Source organism: Psammomys obesus, unplaced genomic scaffold, assembly GCF_907164565.1.
Source record: "Psammomys obesus unplaced genomic scaffold, mPsaObe1.curated_primary_1811, whole genome shotgun sequence".
Taxonomy (NCBI): Eukaryota; Metazoa; Chordata; class Mammalia; order Rodentia; family Muridae; genus Psammomys; species Psammomys obesus.
Window position 1 is genome coordinate 1,375,470 of NW_026596040.1, and position 19,281 is coordinate 1,394,750.

The window sequence follows — 19,281 nt, forward strand, 5'->3', positions numbered from 1 at the left end:
TCTTCTTCTTCTTCTTCTTCTTCTTCTTCTTCTTCTTCTTCTTCTTCATCATCATCATCAATGTCTTCTGTGTCGTGGGGTTTGTGTGTAAGTGCCTGCGCTGGGAAGACAGACTGGGAAGTTCCATTCAGGACTTTTCCCAGTTTTAGATTCCTTACCTCAAGCAAATGACTTACCTCATTTCTCTATAATCTCATTTTCATGTTCTGTATTGGGAATGAGTAAGGTGGAATGAGGACAGTATCAGACAATGCCTATAGAATATTTATGTCTAATAGACAAGAGGGCCTCTGTCATAAATTATTTGTCTGTTGGATTGTTCCTAATGACTCACAGAGGACTCTGATAAGATAAACACATGCAGTTTCTATTCTCTAGAAGCATGTGTATAAAAATAAATATTCATTGGCATGGCTGTCTACCAAGTCCTCATGTTCAGTAGTCAGCAGAAGCTAGTGTAGGCCTGCCTCAGGGTCACTAGTGCTACAGGGTTGAGACTGTTGTGGTCAGGTCTTGGAGTACTCTGGCCAGCTTGCACAGATAGACTTGAACTTTGCTTATGTTGTTGAAAAGATACACTGTTTCTGTCCTGTGAGTGATAATTCAGGCCTTATCTAGGGACCTCTTTTCCCTTGAGTTGAGCTGGGCTCTCCCTTCGTGATGACAGAATTCTTAAGAGGCCCCCGTGAAAGCACAAACATCCAACACAACTGCTAGTCACAAGAGCAAAAAGATCTTTTACCTCAGGATGGTATTCTGGCCTTGAGCTTCAGTGTGATGGTGTTGGGCAGCCATGAGACAGGTGGAAGAAGGATGAGGCAGAGCTGGTTAAGCATTCTTAAGGGTACCATGGAGCTTTTATCCTTCTGCTAGTATATGCACCACAGTGCTGACCACGAGAGGCGTGCTATTTATATACACTTGCTGTTACCTGGATTGGTTAGGAGGACTGAAATGTCCTTGTAGAAGACCTGGAGAAGTAGCTTTGTGACCTCAGACATACTCTGAGCCTCAGGTTCCATACATGTGCAAGGAGAGTGACAGTAAGGCTAATCCATTTGGTGTTTCAAGAATTGGATGCTGTCGTTATTGGCACTTTGTAACTACTTAGGATGCAAAGTGCTGTTTCCAAGCCATTATCCGGTCCCTATGATGGCGAGGTTGCTGCCTGCCCTGGTCTGCCTTGTTTGGCCGTGTGGTCACATAGTCCAGGCAGGACTGACTGTTAGGTTTATTTCAAAACTCATTGTCTTTGACTCATTTACCCAGACAGTGATTAGTGGTTTTGCCTTAGAGGATGGGATAGTGCATACTTCTGGTGTCTTTGGCTCATTGATCACACCTCTCCAACTCAGAGTGCCTGGGTGTTCCAGGCAGGGGTCTCCTGAGATTCAGGAAACCTGGAAGCAAAGTAATTTGGCATAGATTTGCCTCTTAATTAAGGAGAGCTGAAAAGTCCTGTGTTTCACTATTCCTTCTGGATTTTGCCATTTACAGTTTGAGCAAGTTTCACCTGGATAGACTGTTTGGATTGAATTGGAGAAATGCAGTGATTGGGGAGGGGTTGGAAGGGAAATCAAATTTGCCAAAGTGCTGCCTCCTCCTGTGTTGCCCTTCCTCTGCTTTCCAGGGTTATTGAGTGTAGTCACAGTGGGTTGCTGGTTTTATAAGGTACCTGGTCACCGTTTCACTTGCTGAACAAGGCCCTGGTGAGACCTGGGTATACTTCATAGCCTTGTCCTTATTTCTCTGCTTTCCTGCCTCGCAGTGATTGCCAATACACTGACCTTCCTTCTCCTTAAACAGGTCTTTTTCTAGTCTCAGGACTTGCTGGACATGATTACCTAGATCTGCTTCCCTTTTATCATTTAAACTCATGTAAATATCTTCTCTTCAGGGGAGCATTCCCCCATACCAGACCCCCCCCCCATGCCTCCTTTTCCTACCTCCATTGCACTTGTCAATACTGAAGGATTCATATTTGTAAACCTGTTTTCTTCACTAATAAGAAAGTTTCATGTGACTAGAGCTTTATAGCTGCTGCCCATCTTATCTGCAACACCTAAGTCATTGCCTGACTGTTGCAGGAGCATGTGTTAAAGCAAGAAAAGGAATTGCAGAGGACTGGAAATGTTTCAGAGCCAGTACTCCTTGTTTGATAGTCACATGAATAAAACCCATTGAAGCCAAAGGACTTTGGATTTGGTTACCTGAAGTCCTTGCTGCTGTCCAAGTCCCTTCATCACCTTTGTGCAGTGCCATGGAGACCCATTAGCAAATGCTGATCTAGTCCAGGCACTCAGTTTATCTCAGTGGTGCATGCTGCTCAGGGTTCAGGGAGCTACTTGCAGCTTTGTTTAAGATACGAATAGGCACCGCCTCAGTGGTGGCCTTCACCTAGACTTGTGGTCTTTGTCTCACCTAAATTCTGTGAAGATTGAGCCATTCTTTTTGTCAGAAACACAGGTCAAAGCACCCTCATTTTGTCTTGTGGTATTTCAGTCTATTTCTCTTGACATAATTTCACTGGATGATCACAATGAACTGTGGAAATGTTTGCCAGAGAGCTGTTATCACCCCATTTTTGAGATAAAGAAATGAGAATCAATCCAAATGAAGTGATGGGTGGGGAAGCCCAGGACAAAAATCAGTCTTTTGATGCCTTGTCTCTTGGACTTTTAAGTGTGTGTACTGATGGCAATTTAGGTATTCTGCAGTTTCTTTTATGCTTGTTCTGTGATCCTTGTTAAGTGGCTGTGTGGCTTCAGTCTTCTTTAAAGAATAAAGATAATAATACATGTGAGAAATATATTAAGGCAGAATGATCTCTTGGAGTTGGGATTGCCTTTAGTTTCCAGGTAGAGCCATAAAGGCGCAGAGAAGGTCAGACCAGCTTTGGCAAGTTGAACCCATTGCCCAACTCTTGACTAGCCATTCCCATCTACATTTTTAGTGGAAAACTCATTTTGGGGGGTTTAATGCTAAGTTTTCAGAAATGCGTGGCTCAATTCTTTTAGGGGTTAAGTAAATATTTCTCATGGGAGAGTGGTCATCAGAATCCCTAGGGATGGTTGAACAGATAAGTAGATATTTAATTCATAATGGTCGGCTTAATCCCATGCCTTTCCATACCTACACAGGAGGATTTGGCACTGAGATCATTTTCTTTTCTTAAGCAGGAATTTCACTGTATTTCTCATGATAGCAACAGCACTTCAGAAATAGGCAGTCTGTGATCAATAACCAAGTTCAGTCCATTCGTTGTTGTTTTGTGGACCATGGGCCACACATGATATTTACAGAATACTTTTTGCAATTGAAAAGTGATAGAGACCGGTCATTGGATCCCAGAGAAGTGAAGTGCCAGCCTCCCTTTGCAGAATAGGCAAAGAATATCAGATCTGCTAATTAGGCATTAAAAAAGTTGCATTTTTAATTTTGTGAGATCTTGTTTTCTCACGATATTTAAGTACCAATATAATACTGATTTTTGCCTCTTGTGCTCAGAGTCTAAACCGTGTCTTGTCTTGACCTGTAGTCAGCAGCTCGCTGACTCTTGTAGCTTGTCTGCTTTATAGTGAGAAACTCCCCTTTTTACCACCAGACCACTTTCTCTTTTATGATTTCTATCAAGCGTTTAAGGCGTATGTTATAAATATGATACATTCTCAGTATAACATTCTAATCTGCATATAGAGTAAAAGGGGGCTGGTCTCACCCTCAGGGTTAGCACTCAACAGTTTATAATGTGTCTTTGCCCACAGTTTGCCATTAACTAGCTATGAAACCGCATTTTACCTTTGTAAGCCTCACATTTTCCAGCTGTATAACAGTGATACAGTGATAGCAACTGCTCTCGCCAAGCATGGCTGTTGTGTAGATGAAGATAATTCTTGTGAAATGCTGAGAACGTTGTCATGTGTGCACTTAATGCTTAATGAATCTGTAACTAACTTTCAATTCTCTTCTTTAAATTCATATATACAAGTCAACTTATTTTCCTTTCAAAAAAGATGGGATAACCCTCTTCGCCACTCCTCTCCCCCACACACTATACAGTTCCACAGGTGTTTTTGATCCATGCTTATTTGAGATCAGCTAAGTGCATGCTGGGCAGTAAATTATTATGGAGGGGATTTTTATGGGGGTGGTGGTAGAAATTGCCTTCCACCTTAGAGTTTTCAATAGTGAATCTGTAGGTTGGTGTAAAAAGCACACAAAGTAAATTTCTATTTCTATTTTTCAGGTCTACAACTCAAACAAAGACAGCCAGAGTGAAGGGAGTAAGTATGTTACCCAAGTATTACTTGGGCAGTTTTCTACAGTCAAAGGGGGGTGGGGAGGCTTTGAGAAGTTGCCACGTCAGGGCTGAGCCACCAGGAGGTGCCATGGGCATGCTGGGTCAGCTGGATTCTTCCCTGAACAAGATTGGCAAGACTGTAGTGACCTCTTGCATTTAAACACTCTTCATGATTTCTGTGGTGTTCTTATGCATGATTTCATGTGGTCCCAGGTCTTATTAAGATGGTAGCTCCAGTCACCACTTACAAGTTTAATACCCAGCAACCCAAGAGTCCAGTGCTCCCAGAAAGCTGCCAGCACAGTCTGCCAGCCCTGAAAAGGCAATAGCCAAGGTGGAAAATGGCTTGCTAATTCTGTTTTCTTTGTGGCTCTTTGAGAGGAAATAGTGGACAGGGGGAGGAGATGCTGTTCTTTAATGGAAGTGCCCCCCCCACCCCAGCCTCCGTAGAACAAAGTACTTTCCCTCCACAGGCCAGTTCACAACCTCTTCCAAGGGCACCTGTAACTGCAAAGGCAAGGGGATTAAAAGGAACCCCTGCTGGGAAGTGCTTCAACCTGATTATCTCCTTGGTGCATAAGACAGAAAGCACATTCCTTTCAGGGTGCCACAAGAGGACAAAGGAAACCTTGACTCTGGCCTCAGCTTTGCTCCAGAAAATCTACTTGAGAAAGCTGAGAGGTGGCCCTGCCAAGCAGGCAGTAGTGTCAGGTCAGTGGAGCAGAGTGGCAGAGTAGAACAGAGAGTGAGCCTTTTCACTTTTGTTTGTGTGTGTGTGTTTGTGAAAGCCATTATGAAACAGATGTTTCTCTTTGAAACATTTTGCCAAAAGATTAAAACAACAAACAAACAGACACAAAAGAAAGTTTTTAGCCCAGGCTGCAGATGAACTTCTGACCCTTATTCCTCTCTCTTGAGTGCTGGGGTAACAGGTGTACACTTTGGTGCCCAGTTATGCAGTGCTAAAGCTTGAACCCAGTACCCCATGGATGAGGAACAAGCACAGCACCAACTGGGCTGTATATCCTCATCTGTTGCCAGAAGATGCAGATAAAATATTAAGGGATTTGTAATGGCTAGAGTTGACAAATTTTTATGAGAGGAAAACCAGGTTTGCTTTTGTTTTCTCTTCAAAAATCGAGTATGGAAAACATTATAAATAGTCAAGGAAACAAAGTAGTATCTCTCTTTCCCACCCTGATTGAAATGGATCAGAGTGTCTGAGGCTAACTTTGGCTCAGGGGTAGGGAGCAAACCTCACAGTGTAACAGTGAAGAAGCATGGGAGGATGAAGTGTAACTTAGTGATGTGGAAATGAGAGCACAGACCGGCAGACAGACCAGCCCTGGAGACACAGGCACCAACAAAGAGGGTCTTCTGGACACTGTTTGTAGGATACAAAGCTTTCCTTGCTCACTCTCCAGGGAGTCAGATTCCCAGGAAAGCTGCCATCCATCGAATATAACTTAGGCTCACCCAGGGAAAACAACACATAGATGGTTTCTAGAATATTGTATGAAATGGGAGCAGAAATGCTTCTCAGGGGAAATTAGGGAAGCCACCAAGATGGGAAGTATGGATACCTAGCAGGCTGAATGAACAGCTGTCCACACCTAGACCCAGGCAAGGACATAATGCTTCTTAGTAAAGACTCTAAGAGACCCCCAGATCTATGGAGACACTATATGGAGAGTTCTCTGCCTCATGCTCACCTGCACCTGTTGACCTAACGAACCTGTTTCTGTGTGTAAGTGTCAAAAACCAGTTGAAAGCATTCTATTTGAAATTATTTTATTGGTAGGTATGCCTGTCAGTCCTGCTGGTCCACAAGCATTTCAGGCATATGTTCAGAAGCCTTCAAAAAGTGGCTAGCTCTTGAAGTAACAGTATTTTCTAAAGTGCAGAAATGTTTAAAATGCAACAGAGAAGCTAAACAATCTATCAAATGGAGCAAATTAAGGAGCAGAATGCAACTTTCAATAAAAGCAAGGGAGCATGGTAGCCAGGTTCAGTTGTCAGAATGTGTAAAGTCACCAGGAAGGGGCCTCTATAAAGAAAGGTCTGGGTTAGGTTCGCCTGTGGGTATGACTGGAGAAAATTTAATTGGATTAATTGAGGTTGGGGAGATCCCCTCTGAATGTGGCAGCCCCAGTTTGTGGGCTAGGCCCTGGACTGAATGAAAAGAAGAAAAAGAACTGAGAGTACCATGAATGCTTTCATTCCTTGCTCTCTACTCTGTGAATGTAATGTTACTAGCTATTTCAAGTATATGGTATCTAGACTTTCCTATAATGCTAAGTATAACCTGGAATTATGAGCCAAATAAAACTTTGTTGTTTAAGTTGCTTTTATCTCAGAGTATTTTATCACAGCAACAAGGAGACAAGCTGAGACAGAAAGGCTGTGGCACAGAAATGCCAGTGGGCATGGCAGCCTATGAGTTATTCCAGCCCTTGAAGGTAGAAACAAAGGATCCCTGAGCAAGCTGGCTAGTGCGGCGGCGAGGTTAGTTGGAAAGCTCTGGATTTGGTTAATAGTCCCTACTTCAAAGGGAACTGTCGAAGAATTGTAGAAGATCCAGGAATATTCCCAATTGGGCTTCTTTGTGCATGCAAACACCCCACACATGCAAATGCACATACATGCAAACATACCACACACACAAATACGTGAAAAGAAGAAAAAAGGGGAAGGAGGGAGATCTTCATGTATTGGGTGTCTGCAGTAGGTCATTAATTGAATTTTTAAAATAAGTGGGCGGTGGAACTATTAAAGGAAAAAGCCATGGAACACATATAAGTGTTTTTATTTTATTTATTTATTATGTTTACAATATCTGCATGTATGCCTTCACATCAGAAGGGGGCACCAGATCTCATTATAGATGGTTGTGAGCCACCATGTGGTTGCTGAGAATTGAACTCAGGACCTCTGGAAGAGCAGACAGTCCTCTTAACCTCTGAGCCATCTCTCTAGTCCCCTCATATAGGTGTTTGATGAGAGAATATCTTGAGCTACATTGATCATCAAATACTAAATCAGCATGGAGAGTGGCTTGCTGGGGGAATGTCTAGTTTCTAGTATGTTTCTATGTAAGCTAGATTTTCTTACTGTTAAAGTATTTTACAGCAATAGCTGTTAAGTAACCACCTACTATATGCCAGGTAATAGAGATTTATTAGATTAAGTTTGTTGAGAACCTTGAACTGACTTGTAGATGAAGAAATTGAGGCTAATAGGCTTTGAGGACACAGTTTTACCCAATCTCAATGGCTGTATTCCTGAACACAAGGCAAGCTTATTCTACTTTTCTTGAACAAAGAACAGTGCAAAGAGTCCCATGTGAAGAGTACAGACTCTGCTGCAACATTTTCCTCATGTTATTCACAGACCGAGGAGATCTGCTTGTGTTAGTTGTGGAATACCCCTTCATGTAGCAAGATAATGATGGTGTGAAAAATAGTGGGCACTGTTTCAGGACTGCTTCATTTTGTTTTACTGTTTACTGGCTTCCAGGCTGGCAATGGATTAGTGGTCTGGGTTGGTGTTGCCTTCCTTTCATGGTATTAATATCCTCTGCCATATCATGCCACTCCTGACCTCCCTCCTATTTAGAAATTGAACCCAGAGCCTTGGGTATGCAAGGCAGACACTCGACCACTTGGCTCCAGCCCACACCTTGATACATGCTTTTCTCTGCTGAGCAGAGTTCTGAGTGTCTACTCATACTGCCTGCCAGTCCTCTTGGGGGTCCTCTTCCCTTGAAGGCCTGTTCATGTTCTTTGCCCATTTTTCTGTGACAGTTGCCATCTTTCCTCGTGTATTTGTAAAATTATTTCTCTCTGGAAGGGGAGGAGGATCTCCCCTATCATTGGACTGGGGGATGGGCATAGGAGAAGAAGAGGGAAGGAGAGTGGGATTGGAAGGGGAGGAGGGAAGAGGCAGGGGGCTACAGGTAGGATACAAAGTGAATAAACGGTAATTAATAAAATAAAATAAAAAATTTTAAGAAGTATTTCTCTCTAGATATTAATCCTTATTCATTTTAGACAGTTTATCTTTTTTGTGGTGGTGGGGATTGAACCAGGGCTTTGATGTGCTTGGTAAGCCACTGAAGTAAATTCCCAGACTAGTTTTAGACATTTAAAACACATTTTCCCATCTTGTTACCTATTGGTGTTATTTATGCTGTCCTTCCTTGATGCTGGGGATTGAACCTAGGACCTCATACATGCTAGAGAGCTATGTTCTTTATACAGTCATATCATCTTTTAAACTTTGTCTCTGCTTTCCTTTCTGGCTCCAGATTTTCAAATTGTATTTTGAAGAAGGCTCTTTTTTGACCCAATGATATGCACTTGAATCACTTTACCATCCATCTCTCTTCCTCCTCTTTTTCCTTCCACCCTCCTCCTCTCCGTCCCTTCCTCTCTCCCTTTACTGTCATTTTAGGGGTTGACATAGTTACCTGTAGACTTTCATTCCTTGAGAATAGATTTGGTAACTTCCTAAAACATAAAAAATTCACTCGCATTTATGTTAATTAATTATGTTAATTAAATAAATTGATTTTGAAGAAAATCAACACTTTTATCTATAATCTCATCATCTTCTCTAAGAACTCTGAACACTCTCTCACATTCAGACCGACACCTTTCATTTTGGTTTTCGTTTTCTGCCTAGAGGTCTTGTGTGTTCCTGATTGAATTTCCCATGAAACACTAAAGAGCAGAAAACAATATGCTGTGTTTGTTACTCAACAGAATGTGTTCCTTTGGTTGTTAGTAGATGTCAGAAGCACGGAGCTCTCCAGGTGCTCAGTTCCAGCTGGGCAGGGAAAGGAAAGGGGAGAGTGGAGTTCCAAGCTGGTAGAGAAGAACTAGGTTCCCCGCTCCCGAGCTCCTTGTTGACAAGGCAACCACTGTAGGCATCTGATGATCTAGTCTCTAGATCGCCCTTCCTGTTTACAAACAGCAGGGCTCTGCTTTAGGCCAGGACTATTCTCCTAGCCACTCTTCTTGCTACCTCAATGATTGGTCAGTCTTGCTCCACACCTGACCTTTGGCTGAAGTTGTGAGATGTATTCTCCAAAGACTGAGAGAATTGCAAGTAGCCCAGGTCAGAAGTAGGAGGAGATCATGTAAATAGCATCATTTAACACAGAGATCATGCTTTTCAGTAAGAAGGGGCAAAGAGTAAATACTTTTAGTTTGTGGAACTGTTGAGTTCCTCTGTTGTACTAGTGTGAAAGCAGCCATAGACACTATGGGAATGAATGGAGGAGTGTTGTCTAGTCAAGCTTTTTTTTACAGAACAAAACAGCTTTTTTTTTTTTTCTTCTAACTTTTACCCATGGAGTGTAGTTTGTTAGCTCTTCACTAAATATATGGTGATTTACAAAACAAAACAAAACAAAACAAACAGACAGACCAAAAAACAAACAAACAAAAAACAAACAAACAAACAAAAAAAAAACACTAGTCTGTTTAGAATGGCATGGGATTTTGGCAGGGGAATGGTAAGTGGCATACAAACGGACACCATTTAGAGAAATGGTGTTCTGTGCATGTAGGCTTTAACTGAGCCAATGGAATTCGAGAGACATAATTGAAAAGCAGGAAAACACCAGTTGCCAGGGTCCTTTGCTCCTGCAGCTCTTGATATGTGTGGACTCTTTGCTTTGTTTTCTTTATTTAGTCAATATGCAGCAAGTCATGGGAGACTAGAAAGAATTCCATCAGCAGTCTCTAGCACATAACCAGGTGGTTCTCATCCTGTGGGTCATGACCTTTGTGAGTCAAACAACCCTTTCATGGGGGTCACCATTGTGAAACACAGATATTTACATTGTAATTCATAAAAGTAGCAAAATTACAGATATGAAGTAGCAGTGGAAATAATTTTATGGTTGGGGGTCACCACAACACAAGGAACTGTATTAAAGGGTCACAGCTTTAGGAAAGTTGAGAACCTTCAGATTCTTTACTGCTGTGGGGTCACCACATGACTCTCCATATTAGAACCATCAATCATTCCTCAAATACCTGTGCCCAGTGCTGGGTGAGCCAGGGCCACATGGCTCTAACTATTCTCAGGGTTGGACCTTTAACATGGTACACTGGCTTCCCACAGAGATTCTGGAACAAGCAGAGCTGCTTTCTGTTGTTTCTCTTGTTCATGTATTCTCATTCTTTAGGCTGTCACTCAAATGATAGTCCTTAATGTTGTTTTATTAAGGTTTGTCTTCATTTATGAGACAAGACTGAGACCAGGAAAGGAGATGGGCAGGGATGCATTGCCATTTCTCTGTATTTGTCTGGTTTTGTCCCTTTGGTTCTCAGTTCTCTTCATCTCTGTGCCTTGGCTTCCCTTGATCTGCCAGACAGAAAAGACATTTATTCTGGAAGATCACTGCAGAAGCCTTAGTGGGATAGCATGGCCACTATTTTAAAAGGTTTCTAAAGCCGTCCACATTCACTATCAAAGGTTTACATTCTCATGAAAACACTAAAAGGCAGGAAAAGGGGATTCCTCCTCCCCCTTGCTTACAGTCACCTTCGGCCTTTTGCTGTTAGAACACCCACGGTAGAGAGACAGGAGAAGGCAGCCATTGGTAACAAGGATCCCTTTGGGATCAGAGCCATGCAAAGGCTGCCAGGTCTCCCCTGTTGGGTGGCTTATAAATAGAACATTTCCCCCTTTTAAACCTGAGAAGGGTGGACGCATCAATGGGCACAATGCCCAGCCTCTTATGCACTGGTCCACGAGGCGATCAGCTGAGTGTTCCTTCCCCTCCAGCTTTCCATCCTGACTGCCAGGGATGGCCTGAGACAGAGAATTCTCCATGCTGCCTGCTCCCCTGTGCCCTCTTGGCCCTTCTTCTCCCTCTAGGTCCACGCAGGTTTCTGTGGCAATCCCTTTTGTCTTCTGAGGCTCAGAGTCAGGCAAGAGGCTGTGCAAATGCTGGCTGGCTTCCTGCATTTTGCCTTTCACTAGGAATCCTTCTATGACATGGTCACTGTGTCTGCACTGGGCTAGAATTACATTTAGTAAATCAGGGATGTCTCAAGAGTGTCTTAGCTATGGGCAGAGTCTGGAGAGAACGGGGGAAATATTCCTCAGATACTTTAGGTCCCCAGCTGTTTTGTGTGATGAGACCGTCTTTTAAGGACAGTATTGGCAACATGGCTCCTCAAACTTGCCAACAGGGTGTCTTGAATTTGCCCAGGCAGTCAGGAGCCTTTTTGCTTATCCTGGGAGACATTTCAGAAATCCATTCTTAGCTTTAGATAGACAGAGGCACCAGCATGTAACGTTGCCAAAGGCCTAATGTTCACCTTTCTCTTGTGATGTGGCTCTGTATTGACAAAGGCTACAATCTGGACTGGTAATAACTACTTCCTGATACCCCAGGTCAGGCCTCAGGCAGGCAGCATGGTACAGGGCTTTGGATATCTCTCTAACCCTTAAATCAAGGGGTAGCTGAGATAGAGGTTGAAAGATTGTCCCTACTGTCAACAAGCCTAGGCTTTTAAGTATCATAGTTAATGACTATTGAGTTCATGCTACACATGGTACAGTGTACTAAGTGTCTGAGATACACTGTATCACTTGATAATTATTATAAGAACCGTATAAGGGAGGTAGTATTACTGACCTCATTTGCAGATATCAGAGGCGTCTGTCTAGGTGCATGCGTTTGGCCACTCATTCCTTTACACCTTTATCAAAGATTGCAGATTGTACTTTTTACCATGCATGTGTAAGGCTTAGCAGAGGCTGTAGGGCTTTGGTTGGGGGTAGTGTTGAGTCATGTATAGAAGTTTTTACTCTGAAATACTACATGGATTGGAATCCCAGTGCCATTTCTATAATGTGTAGCCTTGGGAAATTCCAGACCTCAGTTTATTTGCAGGAGGGGCTGGCTTCAGTACATACATCTTGACTTACTAGTTACATGAAATAAAACTGGGGAAGATACCCTTTGCATGGTAGTAGCTCGTGATAGACACTGTAATTAAGCATCACTATTTGCTCTTATTATCCAGTAGCATTATCTTTATCCTAAGCTTGAGCCCATCACTCAGGCTCCTTACAGTGTCTTCACAGGCATTGCCTCATTTGGTTTTCTGAAAGCCTTCATCTTAAACGTGAGGAGGGTGGAGACATGAAGGCTGTCCATCACGGTGTGTGGTGGCACCAGAGCTCAAATCTGAGGCTTTTGAGTCCAAATGTCATCTTTTATCTTTTTCTCCACCTTTGCAGTCTCATAATTTATTGTGACCAAAAAGAAAAAAAAAGAATCAGCAGTTTCTGGGGCATCTAGAAGTAGCAGGTAGGTTTAAAAAAGAAAGAAAAGAAAAAGGCAGGACAAAGGGCCTTGATGGGCAGAGACATTTATCCCTGTGTTTGAAAACTTCTGTCTTCATGGATTTTTATTGGTTCCAATGTTAGTGCACTTAATAAAAGTAATCAAGGCCAGTGGACTAAGATACCCCAGGATACCAGATCCAATGGCAGTAGATGCTGGTTCTGATGATCCTGGGGCACTGGCTAAAACCTTGTTCCTCCAGTGGCACTGTTCTGAGAAGCACTCTTTCTCATGGCAGATGTGCGGCCTCAGCCATGCTCCACAGCAGCTGACGGTGTGCCGCCTGGGCCTCCTGACACTTGCTGACACGAGCTTCTTTCTGAGGCTATCCTAGGCCCTCCTTGATGCAGGCAAAGAGCTGAGAGGTTTATTCCAGGCAGGCATTGATTTCTCTTTTCCTTCCATTTATGTTTCTTTCATCACCATATCTCTCTTTCAGCTCCCAAGAAACTGTGAAAAGGAGGGTCAGGGCCAGTGTGTTTGGAGGGGAGCAGCCAGCTAGGCTAGGATTTAGACTAGTGAGCTCATGAGATAAGATTGTCTTATAGGGGTGTTGGAGAAGCCCCTAGCGCATTGTGACGAGATGAGGTGGATGACCTGTGATGATATCATTTAAAAAAGATGACTCTGGAGGTTGGCAAAGAATAGATTCTCAGGGACAAAAGTAGAAACATGTCAGAGATACTGCAGCAGTCCAGGAAAAGGACTTTACAGGCTTGGGTCTTGGTGTTAGCTGTAAGTATAGGAAGAAGCAGCTGGTTTCTAGGTGTGTTTTTAAGTTATTACTTACAGCTCTGGCTGGTGGATGTGGGCTCTGAAAGCAAGCAGGGATAATGTTACTGGAATAGAACGTCTTGGTGTTAGAAGATGTTATCTACCATCTTGTCCTTTCAGCTTGTTTGAATTTAGCACCAGCTTGGGGCATGTGAGACATTTGCACAGATATGTTCCTCGTCTATCATCTTTACTGCTTATGTTCGCATGTACATATATCACCTTCACTGTCATAATTTTTATTTAAATCAATTTCTTTTTAACCTCTACTTAAGATGTAAATATTCATGCAGTATGTTTTATGTGAAACAGATATCTAATACTTACTTATGTGGGTACCTAGCTGTAAGAAATATTTGCGAAAGCATTCCATATACCAGTGACAGAAGCTCATATTGTGTATCAGTACCCATCACTGGTGGATGCTTCCTGGCCTACCGGGAAGGCAGGAGTGTGGATGCTGATAGTTGGCTGGGTTAGTAATCCTTTTTGTCTCTGGCCATGATAGTTTGAGGGGTTGGGTGCTTTCTTAAGTGTTCTTCCATTTACAAAAGCACGGCATTTAAGGTAGGGCTCAGGATTTGTTCTCTTGACCCCCGGGATTGGTCCTGCTACTAGAAGAGAAAGAGCAGGATCCAAATACCACCAGCTCTCCACCCTTTCTGGCTGTTGTGTGAATCCAACCAGAAAAACAGTTTAGAAGAGAATGAACTCCAGAGTCAGACTGGGTTAAAGTCATGATCCCCATTCTTGCTGACTCAGTGACCTTACAAAAAGACCTTAACCAGCTGAGCCCAAGTCTCCTGTGTGAGGAGTAAGATGAAGATGAAGATGATGTTGTGATGCATTTACTGCATAGCCCTGAGCAGTGAAGTATGTCTTGGTAAGCAGTGGATACTGTTAGCATTATTGTTACCACTTAGCCTCACGAGCCTGCTTTTTCTCATCATTAAAGTTTAGCAGAGATGTTGGGAAAATCAAATCAGCTGTAGTTTATTAAGTTATTTTCTAAAACTGTAACGTATTATCCCTCATTAGTGTGAAAGCACAGCAAGCAGTTATTAGTGGGAAGAGTCCAATATTTACCCCATGGGATTATCAGAAGAGTCACATGAATTTGGGCATAAAAACTTTCTGCTGCTGCTAAGTTTGATTGAACGTTAATAGCATCGAGTAATATTGATGGTATTGGAAACCATCAGTTGATTGATTGATTGATTTATTGAGCCTCAAGTAAATCCCAGTTGCTATCCATTCCACATGACCCTCATGACACTTGGTAAGTTGTCCCCACTCTACAGACAGGAATGTGAATGGTATAGGGATGAAATACCTCATGGAAGCTAACCACTCATCCATAGGTAGCAGAAATAAAATTTCAACCTAGGTCTGTTTGGTATTAAAGCTCTTCATTCTCTTTGAGCTCTACACTGCTTCAGTGTACGTGATTTGATAAGTGTTGGAGCTGGTTTGCAGTTTTTGAATGCATGCTGGACAGGGAGCAGAGAAAAGTCTAGCTTTGAATATGGGGGCAGGGTTGTGGAAGGGGTCCTAGTGACTTGCTTGGAAATATAGGAAATTCCCCAAACTGAGAGTTCATATATAGATGATTGAGAAAGATTTGCCAGTGATTGCTAGGTTTCACCAGAAGATTCTGATAGCTGCTCTCAGGCACAACAGCCCAGGGAGCTCTGTGTGCTGGGTCTTCAGATGATTTCAGAAGGGGCATGAACCTCACTGATCCTCCCTCGGAGTGTGTGGGTGTTCCCTCAGACATAGTTGTCCCCTCTGTTGCATAGTTTGACCAGCATCAGGTTTATTTTTATTTCCCTTGGACTCATTTTTTTTTAAGGGAGTGGAGTTTGTGTGTCATAGTATTACTCTGTATTGATACAGGAAAGAAATGGTTAGATCAGGCCATTTTAAAAAAAGTTATTCTTTGTTAAAGATGAAAAAGCCAAAGACACGAAGCTTACATAACCTTCTGATGTTGTAGGGTTTATAACGTAGAATGTAAAAAGTCATTTTGACTATGCCATTCTGCCCCTCAGCAATTCCCATGATTCAGTTGCTAATTTACCTAACTGTGAATCCAAGGCGAAAAAAGTCTCTCCTCCTTTCTCATTTCATGTTCAGGACCATAGTGCATAGTAACAGAGATAGAGTGATGAATGAAATTAATAAGTAGAGATACTTATGAACTATTGTCTTTATGAGTGCATATTTTAATTTGGTACTTTCCATTATTTTTCACAGAGTCACACAAATACTATAAGCTTGACAGCTGTGCCGTCTATTCTGAAAGGGGTTGATGAGATGCAATGGGCTGTTAAGCTAGGAGGGGAGATTAAGAAGGCTTTTTGGAGGACTTTATACTTAAGGAGAAATCTGTATGAACTGGGCCAACTAACTTAGGTTAGACTCATTGCTTATGCAGAATCTGGAGAATATGGTTAATGAGATGCTCAAAGGAAGCCAGTGTGGTAAGGTGCTAAGAGCTAGGGGAATGGCACTTGAGGAGGCTGGAGAAGCAAGGCTCTGCTGGTTCATGTTCAGGATTTGGGTTGCCTCCTGAATAATGTTAACACTGTAGATTGGATAAGAAAGCTATAAATAAATAAATAATAGATAAATGAGTAAGTTTTGTTATCATTGAAGCATAAGAATAAGAGTGATAGCAGTTCCTTAAAACAAGAAATAGGCCAAAGATGTGTTGGTTTGTTGTTATTTTTGAAAGCCTAAATCAAGGGGTCTGGCTCATAGATGGATAGCCGTAATTTTTAATGGAGTTGAGTTGCTAGGGTAGAAGGATATGTCATCAAACATAGTGGGTGTGTTGGCTCAGTAATGATTAATGACATAATTGTAAGAGATCATGTGCATCTTTTTAGAGAACGAATGGATATCTTTTGTATTAGAATCAACTGGAAAAGCCAAGGTTTAGAGATGAGGAAGCTAGGTTGATGGAGTATACCATTGATACACAGGCAACGAGGGTTTTTTTTTTTGTTTGTTTGTTTGTTTTTACAAATGGGGACAACAAGGTAGTAGAAAGATAGTAGGAAGCAAGAAGAAATTTGAAAAGGCTAGTTCAGTGGTCACTGCAGTTGCCCTGGCAGCACAGATAGTAGAGGTAAGATTGATTTGGATGAGAAGAGATAAGCTGCCACCCCCTGTATGCTCTCTGGTCCCAAGCATAGCAGTAGTTTCTTTCTTTCCTTTTTTTTTTTTTTTGGCTCTCAAAGGAAAAGAATGCACAGTGGTACACAGGCTGAGTAAATAAGGAATCACGTTTTATTTCAGCCCTTAAGAAAGCAAAATTAGAATACTTCCCTCCAGAGTGGCGAACACACCAATCTGTATAAGCAGCCTCAAATAAAACTGCATCTAGTGTCTGAAGTTACAAGTCTCCGTCTATCATTTCCCCTTCTCTTAGCCACCCCTGGTGTGGTGTGGGCTGGGCTCCTAAATAGGCAGAGGCTTTCTTAGAATCTGTCCTTTCTTACAGTTCATTCTGTTAGTTAGATGTATTAGATGTTAGAATATGTTTAAAGATGTAGCTACTCAAAGTTGAGAAGATTACTAGGAGAAAGGACAACAGTGCACATGCTCTTGGAGGTTCTTCCAGAGGAGCGTGCTGAGACCGTCTCTGCTGTTTTCCCTACCCCTGTACTTCTTCTTAATAGGTCAGCTTGGGTATCTCCTATTCCTTAGCAAGCCCTCTTATTTACTCAGTGTTTTAACCTTACCATTCCTTTTCATTATATCAGAACCAAGACAGTGTTGATAGAGGGAACTAGACAAAATTGAGAGACATTGAGAGAGAATGATGGAAAGTTGGTGATGCTTTGGATGTGTAAGGAAGGCGAAAAGGAAGAAAGATGTTCGTGGTTTTGTTAAGAGTTGTCACATGCATTCATGCACACACACAAACCACCACTACCACCACCAAACAGTTCTTTTAAAGATGAGAGGAAGTTTTCTCAGGTGAGGTGCCAGAAGCTTACATCAGTGCTCTTAATTTAATTTTTTTTTAATTCCTAGTACAAAAGTCGTAATTATGGTAGAACTGTACTAATCTTCTGGACTGCCAGTTTCTACCTTGTAAGTAAGAAAAGGAATTGGTTGTACCTTAGTTGGTGTTGTTCTTATTGCACTGTAGTAAAACAATTCTGAGTCACCTCCTCCTCCTTCTGGAGTTCATATTGGCGCAGTAACCCAAACCCACACCATTGTCAGGCGCCCGACTGGGTTTGCCCTAAGATGCTCCAAGTTCACCTAGCTTATTCGCACCTTTCCTGTTTTTCCCTATTCTCACCTTGCTTCTATAGAGTACAGTTGTGTGACCCTGGACCTTTTCTTTCTGAAAAGGAGAGACAGAAGCAAGGCTTCAAAAGTTGTGATGGTGGCCCCTTTCTAACTCTGAAGGTCAGCCTGGGTCTTCTGTGTGCACTTTGTGAACATTAATTATAATGCTTCAGTATGGGCTGCTGAGGTAAAGCTGGGCCCAGGGAGTTTGAGGCTGAGGGAGAATGAGAAGCCAAGTTTTTTTTTTTTAACTTTTAAAAATTTTCTTTATTTTTTTTTATTTATTACAATTTATTCACTTTGTATCCCAGCTATAGCCCCCTCCCTTCTCCCCTCCCAATCCCTCCTTCTCTACCTCCCTCCCTCTTCTCCTCCCATGCCCCTTCCCTAGTTCACTGATGGGGAGGTCCTCCTCCCCTTCCATCTGACCCTAGCCTATCAGGTCTCATCAGGATTGGCTGTAGAGAAGCCAAGTTTTAACTGCATCACAGGATGCTGAGCCTGGGAGCCACAGGTCCTACATCAACTCATTGCAAGTCAAATTAAGGGAATAATACAAACCTAGTAGATATTTAATGAGAGATTATTTCTGGAGATTATAAGGATACAGAAATTGCAAATAAATCCCTGACCTTTTCTGAGCCTTGGCTCAGTGAATGAGCTGCATCACCTGCTCAAGGGGATTAAGACAGCCACATCCATCTGGCAGGCTACTTTCTCAGTCATTTGCAAACTCTGCTCCCTGGCAATAGTGTTCCAGGCCTTTTAATGGGAATTCACTTTGCAGACTAGATCTCAGTTGCTTAGATTATGAACCTAGTGGGCCAAAATCAGAAGTAATGTTCCACTTATGTATACAGTAGAGTCCCTGTCACATTAGTGACACTTAGTCCAAGTTAAATAGGATGTAGTTGTTAATTATTAGCAACCCCATCATGATGTCAGCAGGAAATTCAAGTTGATGAGCGTAGAAGCCAAACTGTGTGTGCGTGTTTATGTTTGTGTGTGTGCATGTACGTGTGTGTAAGGGAAGGAGACAGAGGACAAAGCGACAGATGGAAAAAGTGCAGGAAGCCGCCGTGCACTAATGTGTATCAGCTCTAGTTTAGACGTTCAGAACAGAGCTTGCTAAATTGTATTTATGAGCGCTTGAGAATCTTGTTTGATGTGGGTTCCATTTCTTAACATAATTTCATCTGTTTACAAAATGAGGTAGTTAACACAGACAACTGTAATAAATTAGGCTTAGCAGAGGTACCTTGAGCTCTCGTTTGGCTCTGCAGCATGTAAATGCTATGTACATTTGACAACTAAGATACACTGATAAAAACAGCATTACCTATGTGAACTGTAAGGCTTTTTAGTTTAACATCAGTATAAAGGAGATTTCCTTGCTTTTAAGAAACTGGAGAAATTGTACCAGCACAGGGAAAAACCAATCTGAACATTGAGTGGGTTCTTTGCCATTAATACACACACACACACACACACACACACACACACACACACACACACACACATATAATTT

The 19,281-nt window shown here is 42.2% G+C and overlaps 1 protein-coding gene across 3 annotated transcripts in view; it reads left to right on the forward strand.

Annotated features, from left to right (window-relative positions):
• Positions 1-19,281, forward strand: part of Arhgap26 (Rho GTPase activating protein 26) — a 384,765-nt gene that overhangs the window by 204,752 nt on the left and 160,732 nt on the right. For all 3 annotated transcript variants that reach the window (XM_055622582.1, XM_055622584.1, XM_055622583.1), the window contains one exon: positions 4,247-4,283. In XM_055622582.1, the coding sequence (XP_055478557.1) occupies positions 4,247-4,283 (37 nt within the window). The remainder of the gene's footprint in view (positions 1-4,246; positions 4,284-19,281) is intronic.